We start from the raw sequence: 15352 nt of genomic DNA, 5'->3' as shown, positions 1-15352 counted from the left end.
TCACAAAAAAAGAAAAGTTTCCCTGTGATGCAACCAACATGCAATAAATAAATAAATGCAATGAGAAGTCATAGAAAGGGCCCCTGCAGACCATCATGACAGGCAATATTTGAAATCTATGAATTAATAATTCATACACATACTTAGACCCTGCATAATTAGGGTGCACCAGAACCCCAATGTTTTGTGTTTTAGATAAAGCACAACAAAATGGAAAGGAATGCAATATTTTTTAACTAATTTTAACTCATGGCATGAGAAAAAGAAAAAAACAGTGAGAAGTGACAAAATGGCATGATGGCATTTACATTGACTAGCGATTAAAAAATAGTACAAAATGAGAAAATGCAGCCCTTTGAAAGGAAGAAATAAAACGCATGCTTAAGTTGCTTCTCTTAATTATTTCCCTTTAATGTACCACCATTACAGCCATCAGTTTGAAAACTCCGAAACTATTCCTCAGCAATCATTTAGTCAGTTGTTGGCCAAAAACTTGGCCATCTTGCCCATTCCAAGTAGATGATGTTTAATATTTGTACTCAATACTTACCCAAGTAATTATATTGTGATTATAAACATGTATTGTGTAAAGTGTAACTAAGTGCATTAAACAACAGACAGAGAAGGAAATAGAGAGAGAGGGAGAAGATTTTATATCTAAAACATTTATCACTATTTCCCTGTGACAACTTTGATTACAGTTTGAGCTTTCCAAAGTTGACACATTTTTAGTCAAATGATGATCCTTTGTGGTGTAGCTTTCAAGGGGTTTTAAAGATAATGAGTGGATCTCAGAGACGGGAGGATGAAATGCGAGAAAATGGAGGAAAACAGCATATTATCTGTAATTTGAGGTAAAGGCAGCGTCGCATTGCATATATTAAGGAGGATAATACTCTTGGATGAATATGATTATTCTTTACTCTAATAATTGCGAAGAGATTCACAGCTGTAGGAGAGAAATTTCAAGGTAAATTGCAAAAGGAGAGATTACCACAAATCCTGCCAACTTACAGAAGCTCTGAAATAAGCCTAAGAGAAGCAATTTTCCTTAATTTGACCGAGCAAACACTTCTCCAACTTCTGGACAAAAGCTCAACTATTTAATCTATTTCTGCCATGATATGGTATTATAGACAAATAGAGAGAAAAGATTCACTCATACTAAAATACAATTGTTTGCTGAGATGATCTCCAAACATTGGAAAACCCAGACTCCGTTGAAACGGAGCGAGGGAATCTCCATTTTAAAGCATTTTTTTTTTAAAAAATGGGGTAATGTGAATGTTAAGGTAACATTCCACTTTATTATTTTGCAAACATTATAGGAATGTTACTTTTGAAAGTTATTTGAATGTTCTAAGTATTAGCATTTAAGAAAAAACCCACAGATGAGCATCCAACTTACATTTTTCATAAAAAAATGTTCTGTGAACGATGTATAAATAACTTTGTGCTAACATTTTGAGAACATAATTTAAGAGGACCTATTATGGCTCTTTTTACAATATTTAATATAAGTCTCAGGTGTCCCCAGAATGGGTCTGTGAAGTTTCAACTCAAAATACCCCACAGATCATTATACCATGTTGTAAAAGCTTATTTTTGAGTAGAAGGAAAAACATGCTGGTTTCATGCATGTATCTTTAAATGCAAATGAGCTGCTGCTTTCCAGAAGAGGGCGGAGCCTTAACAGCTCTTGCCTCAGATACTCATCCAAAACATCTGTTTGGTTTTGATTAGCATCTCTATCGCGGTCGCGCTCACATGACATTGCAGTTCTTCATCATCATGACAGTTTTTTTTATATGCATGCGTTTTAAGGCCATATCAGTCTAAACTTCAGATATATGGTTTTCTGAGCGCACACATCCGAAGCACGCGCACAGAAAGCTGGATTGAGTATTAAACTAAGTTCTCTTTCACGTGTTATTGCGCTTAAACGGTTCACATAAACACAGTCGGTTATGTCTGTGAACATAAACAGCAAGTAAAGAAATTACATGTGTATATTAGATCTGTGTATTAAAGTGAAAGCAGCATAATATACAGTACCTACTGCTATATATGCTTTTAATATGAATCAAACAAAAAAAGAAAAACAGAAAATCACTCACTGCTCTTGATTGAATAACTTTAGTTATTGTAGTGGGCGGGCCTAAGCATATGTGATGTCACACTGCACACAAAGGCTTGTTCTGAGACTCTGCTAATGATTTATGGGGATTAAAAAAAGAGGAGTGGGTGGATTTCTACCATTTTAGGGTGGTTGTGTACACACACTGCCGACACACAATTAAGTTTCAAATACCATGTAAAAGTGAATTCTGCATAATAGGTCCCCAGATAGCTCTGACCGAACTTTCTATTACCATTACTGAAAGAATGTTTGCTCATAACTTTGAGAGAATCATGCCAGAACGTTAAGAGAACGTTCCCCTGTTAGCTGAGTAGGAGGTCAGCAAAAGTGTTGACCCTTTATCACATCTGTAAGCTGTCAATTTTCTATTGCACCTATTTGAGCAGACAGAGAGCAGATGAAGAGAGGATGAAAAGACAGTACTTGAAAAGGCCCATCAAAGAAGCAACGTACTGTACACCATCTGTGCATCTGCACCCTGGTGAGGTGCACCATGGGAGGTCTAAGATAAGTGTGAAGAACAAAAATTGCTTTCATCAGTGCAACATACACATCATTTTGTCCAAATGTTCTCCAGTGGATCGGAGCAAATCTGTTCACATTAATCACTGTCAATTAGCGCATATAGAAGGGAAACCGCACAGGAGAGTTGCGCCACTTTTGTACACTATTTCAATCTGCCTCTTATTAACTAACCCCGCACAATACAGTTTAACCAGGAACTCTTTGCACTGTATCATGAGTATTAAATTAAGTCATTTGTCAGGTTTTTTTTTTCTGCACAAGCACACCTCTTTTATATGTAAAAGTTCATTACCACAAACAAAATAATGGCAAGAAAACAGGTCTTCGTTAGAGATGTCCTTGCATGGTCAGTGTATTCACAACCAAATGACTCTTATGAACCAGTTTGTTTTAGTGTTTATAAGCGCAGCGCTGCTTTGTGTATAGCAATAACCAAGGAAATGCTATTTTGCTACTGTTCCATAAGTGCCACCTACTGTCAGATTTGCTTTTTCATTCAGTACTTTCAGCTGTTTTTATTTTGAGCAGGTAGCCTATGTTTTATATTGCATAATTTCTTTAAATCTAGAAATTATACCATCTAATTTAAAACAAAAACAACTCATGCTACATGTGTGTAGCATATTTGCTTGGATCTTGATTAAAATGTGGTGGTTGCCTCTCATTTAAGACCAGATTGGTCTGTAAAAGTGCAAACAGACTAATAAATTAGCTTTAAGAAAAAAGAAAAAACAATCAGCAACTGGAAACGGAATCGGCCCATTTTCTTGTAAAAAAATCTAAATTGGTCATGAAAAATCATGATTTGGTGCATTCCTAAATTTAATTATAACTGAATCAAAATCAAATTCAAATCGAATAAAGAGCTTGCGAACCAGAATCCTCCACAACCCAGCCTTCAGAACAGACCTGCACGAAATTGCACGAAACCTGTACAAACCTTCACGGAATTGCACCGTTCAAATTGCATTCAGTCCATTTTTATGAACATGTTTATGTTATTACCATGTTGGCATAATTCCTATGGTGAATCAGCAACAAAACAACAACAACATGCCGCATTGAGTGGGCACAGTTCTTTTTTAGTGAATTTTGTCCATCACAGATAATCTGAGCCAAACCAAAAATTGCCAGACTTGAATTTCATGACTAAATTTAAGTGCTGTTAAGAATTCTGACCACACACCTTCAAACTCACTGACCTTCATTTTAGTTTCATGAAATGCAGCTAAAAAAAGAAACCAACAATACAGACTTACCATTAGGGCTCTCTTCATCTATGGCTACAATGGTGGCAGGTGGGCCTGTTCTGGAGAGCTTGCACTCTGAAAAGCAAGGACACAGAGTAAATGGAAATAAGGAATGGAAAAAAAAGACATCAGAATTTCATCCAGTCTAGACCTCGATGTAACTCATACTAAACAAGACATTTCAATTTCAGCTCACATTAAGTCACACAACCCACACATAAAAAAAAGATCTATGAGTACTGTAACCTATCCACCACTGCGGCCGCGGGACCACAAGTCAAAGATAGATTTACAAAATGATTTCTTTATGTGTATAGAGAGAGCTGTTACCACTGGGGTTGCGAAGGGTTAATAGAGGTGTGCTCTCATGCCCGATGAGAGAACAAAAGAGTAACAGAAAGATAAGATACATTGTCTTACCCTCATACTGCCAGTCTGGAGTTACAGATAGTGTCATCGGCAGAGAGCAGGAGAAGGATGGAGTGACAAAAAGGTGGGGAAAGACAGAAGAAAAAAAGAGAGAAAGAAGCACAAAATCAAATTTTTATCCAGTGCTCATGAGATAAGAAAACAGAGAGTGAGACATATACATGGAGAATATTAGAAGATAAGCAGTGCAAGTGGTGTTCATTTGAGTACATTTATTTTCTAATGGACCTCAAGGTGATCATGATTTTTTTTTTTTTTTTTTTCAGAAGTGGACCACAAACTTTCCCTTTTTTTTTTTTTGGCAAAAACATACCAATAAATATAATTCACTGCAGTTTCTAGCTGAAATACTGTAAACACTAGTGGCAGTAAAACACCAACAACTTTTATTCATTCTAACACAAATTATTATTAAAGGGGCAGATTATCAATTCATAAAGAATTATTTTCAAATTCAATAGAACATTAATCTTTTAGCACTTAACAGACATTTAATTTCCAAACTACTGCAATGTGTACACCAACCAAATTAATAAAATATTGCAAGTTTTGAAAATACTGAACATGCTAGTAGTGCCACTCCCTGAACATTTTACTTTGAAAATGTCACAAACATAACCAGAAATTTCACAAAACATTTCCCTTTTCTAGAAATGATGCTACAGGCACATTTCCAGTGAGCCTGGGTTGCTAAAATGTTACCTTTACCTTACACAAAACTAATTACAAACTTAAAACCCAGTTGGTGGTTAGCACATCTGATTCAATACCAACAAAAATGTTGATCCAGGAACATGGCCTAATTGGCAAGACTATTGTCACAAATGACCTGGACCACGAGTTGGCCAATTAGGGCAAATTGTACCCAGATCAATATCTTCAAGGTTTCCTAGAACACCAATACTTTCATACTAATAAAGCCCTTTATCACACAGTACATGCCTCCATCTAACCGTAACCATTAACTTGAAGTCTAAAAAACGATGAAAAAATATATGATGAGTTGATAAAAATGATTTTTTTGAATCGCTTTTCACAAAGCATTTTGTTTCAAAGCAGCTTTACAGAAAATGCATGTGTCTACATTACAATTTAGAGTGATCTGTTATCAGAGGTGACTGTGTCCAAGTTATGTACTTCAGAAATGTGCATATACAAATCACACAGCTGGCTAATAATATATTAATTTAACAATGTATTAATTTATGGCAGAAACATTGAGCTCTTCACAGGTGTTGGGGCATCTGAAGTCTTCATAAGAAGCTGGATCCAAAATGGAGCTGACACTCTCTCTAGTTACCTAGTCTAGTTGTTCTTCACACTCCAACCTGCAAATGGTTAACGTAATTTTGTTCCATGACCAACAAGGATGATGATCCTAAACATGTCCCATTTGTCCAAATCGCTGTACAGCTTGACAGCAAAATGGGCTGCAAACAGTTTGAGTCCGATGCAATTTCTTCATCAGTGCTACATGTATTAAGAACAACAAAGAGATGATTGACATACATATAATTGTTCCTGACAGTATAGCGATTGCATTTTTCAAAGCCATTGCCTTGCCATTAGCAAATGTTCTTCAGACATGTCACATCTTGAAGTTACAAGAGAGACAATGGAAACCTTCAAATTTAGTACAGTCCACTTTTGAATTTTGTAGTCAAAAGAAAGGCAAAAAAATCAACAACAACAAATAAAAAAAGAAAGAACGGACTGCTTTTTAAAGGGTCATGAAACCCTAAACCAAATTTTCTGAGATTTTAACAGAGGTATGTGTGTTGAACACCATTAAAGACAATGTTAGCATCTGTTAGATTTAATAATAGGGGGAAAATGGTTAAATTTGAGTTTTTTCCGCTATTTTCGTCTTCCGGGTTTAAAATCTTCATTGTGTCCACGTCACAGGCTGTGACGTGGCAGAGCACTATAGTACTTTGATGACTCATCGGTGTCTCATAATTATTCATGACTGAGTTTTCTTATCCAATGAGAAGACACTGTTTTTTAATTATTCATGACACCACGTGGAACTTTCCAAAGACAGACATGTCAAACTGTGATATCGCGTAGTAGATGAGAGAGGAAATGATGGGACGCGCGTTTGTTTTCATGGTGCAAAAGTTCCAGTGCATCTGTCCCCGCGATGCTGCCAGGGCTGGACTCTGACTGTGGGCGGTTGGCCATCAACCACGGGCACATCTAAACTATGTGTGTGTAGCAACCATTCAACTGGAGAATGGTGGACTTCGGCCTTGTACACCAATGCAGGTTTCGTCTTGCGAGTGATGCGGTCCCGAGGACTTTTCTATCGCTTCAGAGGTGTGTGTGTGTGTGTCTAAAATGTAACCCTGACCGTTTTACTTGCCTTTTGTTAAATAATCACTCGTTATTAAAATGTAGATATTTCGATAATACCTGAACGTATGCTTAGTTTGTGCAAATTTCTGTCACATTCATTGTCCATCTTTAGTGGGTTTAGGGGGAGTGGGTGTGGCCACTGGCTTTGACCACACCCACTCCCCCTCCCTCCTTCTCACAGCCACCACGCCCATTTAAGTAGCATTTTTCAAAAAGATTGTGAGCTAGACTTGAGCTGAAAGAGGGGGGTTTCATGACCCTTTAACAGGAAAAGCAACAAGATGTTTAACAAGGTATCTCCTAAATCCACAACTTCTAATCATCCAAGTATCTCTTAAATCCTCAATTTCTAACTTCTAACCTTGTACCATCCAGCTAATTCTACTTTAAGCTTCAACTGCATTTTGCTCCTGCGTGCTTTATTTCGCCTCAGCAGTGCAGAAACTGACTATCCCGCCCTCTTGATTTACAGTGGCAAGCAATGAGACAGTGCTACGCTGCAGTCCTTGAGTGACTGATTTGATTAACATGCTCCTTCACGGTAGGCAAGACCAGATCTACGACTGCTGTTGCTCGCTGTTGCTAGCGGGAGGAATCCGGTCTCAACTCGCTGGCTTTTCTCCACCGGTCTCTCCTCCTTACGTACCCTTATCCGAAAATTAATGGCAAGTTATGAGAAGAAGACAGTAGACTATAAATCATACAAAATCGACACCATGAATTCTGCAACACAGATCAGTGATTATGAACAAAATGGGTTTTCTTCAGGGGCGCTAAACCGCGCTTCATTCACAAAAGAGGACAAGTAGGAAATTAACTGTCCCGTTCCGCAAAGGTTAATAGTCTGAAGAGCAAGTGAAGGTCAAGTCTACAGTAAAAGTTCCTGGGATTGGTTTGCTGTGTTGTGACGACGACCGTTTGCATCTGTGCTTGTGTCTTCAAGTCCTGTCTCTGGCCTGCCGCTCATGAATTAGAGATTGATAGCATTTGTGTGGCGTTACCTAACATCAGAAGTGCTGACACATTAAACCGAGGCAAGCTGGGCTCTCTTAGCAACTAGGCCTATGATGGCGAGCAGGGTTTCAAAGGAAAGACAGACTATCTTGTGTTCCCATTAAAGATTCATGGCTGTGGGGCCCCTTTATACTGAGCAAAGGAAAAGCATGACTCAGGCAGAAGCATAGTTATCATTGATGAACTTGGGACAAATTGGGTTCTAAGTAGCACCCTAGACCAATAAGCTTTAATTTTCTTTCTTTTAGCCTAAGACGTGACCTACATTTATCTCAGCTTCAGCTGAGGTGAGAACCACAGTATAGAGTTTCTGTAGTCTCTGAGGCCAAGTCTATTTGAAAACGCATCTTTTTCTTTATGTTTTGACCTTGGGTCCACACTGAGATGGCGTTTTTGTCCTCTGAAAAACTAAGCTTTTTGAAGACAAGTGGATAAAATTGCTTTGTAATGCGGACTGTTAACAGAGGTAGTTGAAAATAATGACGCATGTTTAGTTATGTGACACATATTGTACAGATCAACGCGTTTTCGAAGGCTGCGTCCCCAGGAGGTCACATTTGTCGACCGCATACATCATAACGGATGTCTTATTTCAGAACAGTAATCATCATATATTGATATGTGCCATTCACTGTCTCAGACTGCTAAAGATATGTTACATTTGTACAGTCTTTAAATTATATTCCTGCAAAAATGATAGAAAATGTACTCGCAATTGATGCCCTATGGCATATCATGAGGCCAATTGCGTTTCAGACAATATAATGAGTGCCTATTCAGTGCGACCTGAACACACCAGGTGAGAGATTTTGCTAATAAAGTGATCTTGCCATAAGAACAGAGTGAGAACTTTATTATGTCTGGTCTCTCATCATCTCAGTGAGCTTTTATTATGTTTTATGCATGTGCAGTAAGATAATTTAAAGGTCCCGTTCTATGCCCCTTTTCACAAGATGTAAAATAAGTCTCTGATGTCCCCAGAGTGTGTATGTGAAGTTTGAGCTCAAAATACCCAACAGATCATTTTTTACAGCATGTTTAAATTGACATTTTTTGGGGCTCAGAAAAACGAGCCGTTTCAGTGTGTCCCCTTTAAATGCAAATGAGGTGCTGCTGGACGACACAGGGGGCGGAGCTTCATGAGCTCGTGCTCAGTCTGTCAGGACAAATTCATCTCACGGAATGATGATAATATCAGAAACTCTCAGTAACGGCGTTCATTTCGAGTCGGACAATAATGCCTACAGAGTCAGATTGCTGTATAGAGATGAAACAGGTATGGTTTAGTAGTTTAATTACGGTTATTATAACGTATTTGTCATCTGCTTGTAGGCTATGTATCCATTATTTATTAATAGCCTACAAGTCTGCTGTCTGAATGATGATCAAACATGTACTGATGAGTTTAATAAAGTTTATTGTACATCACACAAAAGATGAAGCGTCAGTTTTACTTCAGAAAATCACCGTAAGAGCTGAGTAAACACAGTAGGCTAAGTTATAAGAAGTGTGCAAGTAGCCAGTAGAGTTGAGGGAGCATTCCTGTGGGCGGAGGTTAGTCAAGAAACGGTTCTGGTGATGTCACCAATGCAGGATGTAGAGGGGTGTAGTCCAATCGAGCCGTTTTTTGTAGTCAACTTCTGTTAAATAAAATATCTCGCTTGGCATTGAACTTTGAGCTTTATAATTTTACAGATATTATTTATGCTCTAACAGCAACATTACACACTAACTAAAGTTTGAAACATGGAATCGCATGCAACGGGACCTTTAAGCATCTTCCAACGTTTTTAGTGTGGGCTGGAAACTTTTGGAAAATGCTTGAAAACGCTAGTATGGATGGAGAGCTTTTTGAAACAAAAACTCAAATCTATCCGGATTTGTGTAGTGTAGCTTGAAGTTAGTAAACAAATATGGCACTGTTAAAGGGATAGTTCACCCAAAAATGACAATTTTGTCATCATTTACTCAACTAAATATGGCTTTGGAACAACATGATGGTCTTTCTTTTGGCCGACCACAAAAAAAAAGAGATTGTCAGGATGTTCTGGCAGCTCTTTTCCATATAACAATAAGTGTTGTCCATAGGTAATCCATACCAGGGTTATAATAGTTAACTGAAACTACAAACATAAATATTAAAATAATAAAAAAATAAACATTTTCAGTATCTGAAATGCAAATAAAATATAAAAAAATAAATATAAAAAAAACTTTAACATTATTTTATTTTAGCTAGTTGCCAATAATGCAACAATTAAATTCAAACAAAATCATTTTCATTTAGTTTAACTTGATGTACTACATTAACTTCTAAAAAATATTTAAAAAAAACTATTAAAAATGACTAAAACGCACAACAAAATTACCAAAATTTTAACTAAAATGAACTTTTCTGAAATCATTTCAATTCTACGTCTCAGCTTTGCGTGAGGAACATTTAAGTCATTATTAGATAATCTCTTTGCCATTTATGGAGCTTTATAGCCCATGGTCAACATTGGTCAACATAAACATTGATCCACTAAAAAAAAAAAGTATTTGATTGATTGATTGTGAGGGTGAGTAAATGTCAGATTTGTAATTTTGGGTGAAGCATTCTTTAAATGTATGGCACCAGGTTTCACTGCAAAATCAAAGGTGTAAAAACAAGACGATGAGAGTCGGTCTTACAAATGCCTTAGATAACACACCTCTGAAAACTTGGAGCGGAGCCAGTGGGAGTAATCACAGAAAAAAATAAAAAAATAAATCAATAGTCAGCAACAAGCCAGCAAACAGGAAGGAAAGGATGAGGACACAGGCACATGAAGAAGTTGGATGAAATATTATTTTATTTTGTTAAATAAATGAAATAATCAATGAAGAACAATTTTAAATGATGATAATCAACTTTTAATAATTGAGTACAATGTTGAAGTAAAAAGAAAGAAAACTTAAGTCTAACAATTAAGAATCTAAATTCTATAATCTGATATTCTGAGTATAATCATCTTTGCCAGAAGAGAACACAAAAGAAGGGCCCTTGTAGCAGTGAGCTAGAAGAGTATAGAGAAACAAGAGCAATGAACAGTGTGTTTTGGTCTGATAAGAAAAGGTCAAACGAATGATCCATTGTGTCACAGTGCGATATTTACTGCAGGTCGTCGTGACGGTTCATTGTGACTGTAGCAAATATAAACGAACATAGATACACAAAGTGTGGTTTACAACAAAGACAGCAAAGCTAGCACTTTTCAAATACCATATCTTACGGAAAAGAGACCTAGTACACCAAGCACACCTAGTACCGTAAATTACTAATTCTGAAAAACATTATCGCTCAGGCAGTAGTTGGAAAGTGTCCAATACCTGACAAAACACAAGTACCAAAATATCTCTTAACATATAGGAACATGTAAATACAACAAGCTAATTCTTGAATAACACTACATTGAATAAAATGGAATAGATAAACATAAATGAGTGAATACTTAAATACTGTATATGATGAAGGTTCATTTATGAGGAATGAATACATGAATGCATGTACCGTTGACTATGGTGATGTGTATAGGTGTTCTAGAACGATTAGATTTGTTATATCATGCAGCTTTTAGACCGATTACTAATGCACCTTATAGAACGCATTACTGTGAACTGTATTCCCTTTTAAATTGGACGTATTAGAAGGGAAATACACTGGTATATTTTTATTTATAAAGTCCTATTAGGTTTGTTACCCAAATATCTACGAGAGTTGCTGCAACCTCATATTAGTACGTATTCAACCAGATCATCTAATCATATTATTTTAATTATCCCTAGGAAGAAAACTGTTTATGGTCGTTCCGCTTTTGGTTTTGCTGCTCCAAATGATTGGAATGTGCTACAAAAGTAATTAAAACTAGAGACATATATTTCAATCTCTGCATTTAAAAAAAAACAATGTTTTTATTACAGCCTGTAAATGTTTTAAATGAATGTTTATGTGTGTGTATGGTAATGTATGTTTGTACGACTGCCAGGCTGTTGTTGAAAATAAGAACTTGTTCTTAAGTGACTTATCTGGTTAAATAAAGGTTAGTAATAATAATAATAATAATAATTAAAACTGCAAGCAGCATTTATCGGGGTTCAAGCATTTAAGGCCTTTAAGGCCTTTAAGCTCACAAGCATCAAAAGACATTAAGTTTTATTTAGCAAGCATTTAACAACTGTCATCATAGATGAAAAAGTCAATTTACAGCCAATACAGGCAGTTTACCATAGGAAATATATGGTTTTAAAGCGTTTTTACAGTTATAGCACCTTTTTGCCTGAGTCTTCTTACAGTCTTGCCTGATCTCCACCACTTTTATTAGTAGTACTCAAAGTGTGCCCATATATATGTGTCAAATTTGTTGTAAATATGTAATTTTGATAAGGAGTTTAGACAATTATATTCAGTGGCGTAACCAGCCAACACTGGGCCCTTAAGTATGATGACGCAATTAATGATATTGATGACGCAATGTCTGCAAGTAGGCTACCATGAATAGGGCAGGATATGATCATACACAGCATATAAGAGATGAGATGACTAACAAAATCAGGAGTAGCCTCACCAAAAAAAAAAAAAAAAAAAAAAAAACATGGTGTCAGCGCACGATAACACATTGTTAGGCCTAGGTCCAAATACATAAAAAAGATGCTCTCTTACATTATAGTGGGATTTTCCGGGCTTTCCTATGTGCAACTGCAAAGTTGTCGATTACATCAGGATTGTGAGCATGGGCATTCTCAATTGACTCTTCGTATGGAGTTTGAATGACAGGCGATCTGACTAATCATAATCCGCCATTTTGTCCAACAAAGCAGTCAGGAGAGTTAGTAGATTAACATTGGAGGATTTCAATTTGAAAAACAAAGTGTACTGACGTCATAGCACTTTAAAACAACATTCCTTATATGTTCATTTATGTTTATTTTAATGCTATAAATTAACTAGAAGGAAAGGATGATCGGTTCACGAGCAGCTTTAACTGAGCCTCGAGTCTACAGCGATCTGTCAGACACATTAAAGAGTCACAAAACGGTATTTATTGTTTAAATGTCTCTAAAAAATGACTACATTTGAAAGGTGAGACTTTGTTTCATATCAAAAGTACTTGTCTGTCAGCGCGCAGTATCCTCTCTGATCCGCAGTGTATTTTTCACTGCGTGAGAACTTGGTGATGTGGTGTGAGAGTGGCGTCGCTTGTCAGACATAGCAACAGTAACTAAAGTGGGCGGGTCTTTGAAAACGGTCATTGACAGTATAGAGCTGGTAAGTCCCGCCCCTTCCGCTAACCCCACTGGACCTCTAGGTTGAAAAATCGTCAATGCAAGTGAATGTGAGAAAATAATTATTTTCTGGTCTCGTTTGAATTTTGGCATGAATGTGAACATATGTTGTCTGTGAATTTTTAATATAATATTTCGTGTGAAGAATGCTACAATTTAGCGGGTAGAAGTTTGATACGGTTAGACTTTGTGTGAGAGCACTTTGTGGACTACAACTAGTTTTTACATCAGACGGGAATCTGAAGAAAGAACAACCCATTTGGTTTGAATGGTGACATTTGGGTACAAAACACACAGGCATCTCGATCTGTCTCCATAGATTATCGCAGCATTAGCACCGTGATTTGACAAGTGGAAGGAAAAATGTGTTATCGGGTGACGTCACATAGGCGACGTAGAATTTCTCATTATGTCTTTTCCACAACTGCTAGCCAAAGAATCATACAATATACTGTCAAACTCGTAATATGAAAAATTATATAAAAAATTCACAGACAACGTATGTTCACATTCATGGCACAATTCAAACTGGACCGGAAAATAATTATTTTCTTACATTCACTTGCATTGACGATTTTTCAACCTAGAGGTCCAGTGGGGTTTTACGGATGGGCGGGACTTACTAGCTCTATGGACAGGGATTCGCCAGTCCCATTTTAAAACAAATTTCATCACAATCCATCAATTGTTCGTTTCAAACATGTGAGAGCATCAAAATGATCCATGGGTGAAATTGATTGGATATAATTATTTTTTTTGTCAGTCCCTATCATAATTTTAACATTTTGGTGTTATTGTTTAGCTTTTTTTTGTTTTTTTTTGTCTTGATCGGACTAACGGCTTTGAAGATAACCACAATTTTTTAAAGCTCTAAATGACACTTACAAAAACCATAAGGCGAAACCAAGGGGCAACATTCTCATCTGAAAAATGAAGCCTACCCGGAAGTGCGAAAAACTGCAATACATCGAAAATCTGCTAGGGGAAGGTCCCAAAAGGGAGCAAATGTCCATAGCCCCCATGTTAAAATGTCCGTTTTCACAGCATAAATTCATGTTTTTACAGGTTGGTCCCATGGACTTTTATTGTATTTTTCGATAGGTTCCGAGTGCCTGACAATGGCGAGGGTAGTGAATTTTTTTCTAACTCGTTAGTTTAGATAGTATTTAGATATAAAATGTATGACAAATAAGGGCGTGGTTAACTTTGATTGACAGCTTGATTGACAGCTTAGGCTGCGCCAAGGAGAATGACAACATAAGAAGCGGCATTTTTTAACACAGTTGAAATATAATACTACGGTTTCTGTATCATGAAATGTAGTTTTAAGAGTTTTTCAGGCGAGAATGTAGTTATTTAAAGCTCAAATCTGTGGTTTATTTAAAGATTTATGAAAATTTTATCCAGTTGTGAGATCCAGCGATGATGACCGGGCGCTCGGCGCATGTACCCTGCCTGGAACAGCTTTTCCTCGGCTAGTCGTTCGCCGCTGACCCTGGGGTCTCTGTAGTGGTTAAACATGAAATATAATTTGTCTTGTCTATATCCAACGGGCGATTTTTGGTTTTGTGAAACTATAATTTGTTCCCTGGCCAATCGTTTTTGCTGAGGGGAAGTTTCATAACTTTATAAACTATTTAACTTTACTGTTGTATTGTTAGACTAGATCGAGCGCTGACTTTGTGTTTTTGACTGAATTGTTTGCTTTATTTGTATAGCTTCTTATACCTTTTACTTATACTTTTATAATGGCTAATATTGATACAACTGAAATTTAACAAAAAGAGACTGGGTTGAGTTTTGTCATTTTAAATTTTAACACAACGAAGATGATCTATATGTTGTTTACTGCAAAATCTGTTGTTTAGTACAAATGCACATATTGCCTGGACCATATTAAAATGTTTAATATTTTTATATTATATTTAAAACGAAAAGAGGCAGGTTTGTGTTTTATATTTTGTTTTTTTTATAAATATGCAAACTGTGTGCAGTGAATATAATCAATACGCGTTGCCTGAACCACATTTGTGTGGCTATAATATTAAGATTTCTTTAAATGAAAACGAAAAGAGTTAGTATGGTGTTTTATAACATATTTCGTTGCCTAAAATATACAGAGATAACCGGAGTAGCAGAGCGAGCTGAGTGACGCGCGCTGCGTCAGAAGGTGGGCGGGGTTAGGATTTCCCAAGATTTTCCTAGATGGCGCCGCCCATACCCCCCATAAAAGGCTTCAAAACCGTTCTGCAGAAAGTCTATGGGTGACGTCACAGACGCTTTGTCCATATTTTTTACAGTCTATGGGCGAAACCTGTCATGTTTGGTATTG

General features: G+C 36.8%; 1 protein-coding gene across 4 annotated transcripts in view; it reads right to left on the bottom strand.

Annotated features, from left to right (window-relative positions):
- pcdh15b (protocadherin-related 15b) overlaps window positions 1–15352 on the bottom strand; it is a 235274-nt gene that overhangs the window by 187012 nt on the left and 32910 nt on the right. For 3 of the 4 annotated variants that reach the window (XM_081393091.1, XM_081393093.1, XM_081393092.1), the window contains exons 3-4: window positions 4336–4350; window positions 3925–3990 (exon numbers count right to left, since the gene is read on the bottom strand). In XM_081393091.1, the coding sequence (XP_081249217.1) occupies window positions 3925–3990; window positions 4336–4350 (81 nt within the window). The remainder of the gene's footprint in view (window positions 1–3924; window positions 3991–4335; window positions 4351–15352) is intronic. The other variant, XM_081393094.1, reaches the window with a different exon arrangement.

The sequence above is a fragment of the Scardinius erythrophthalmus genome, assembly GCF_964197995.2.
Source record: "Scardinius erythrophthalmus genome assembly, chromosome: 18".
NCBI lineage: Eukaryota > Metazoa > Chordata > Actinopteri > Cypriniformes > Leuciscidae > Scardinius > Scardinius erythrophthalmus.
Note: the sequence above shows the minus strand (reverse complement) of the source record. Positions and strands in the feature narration are given on the sequence as shown.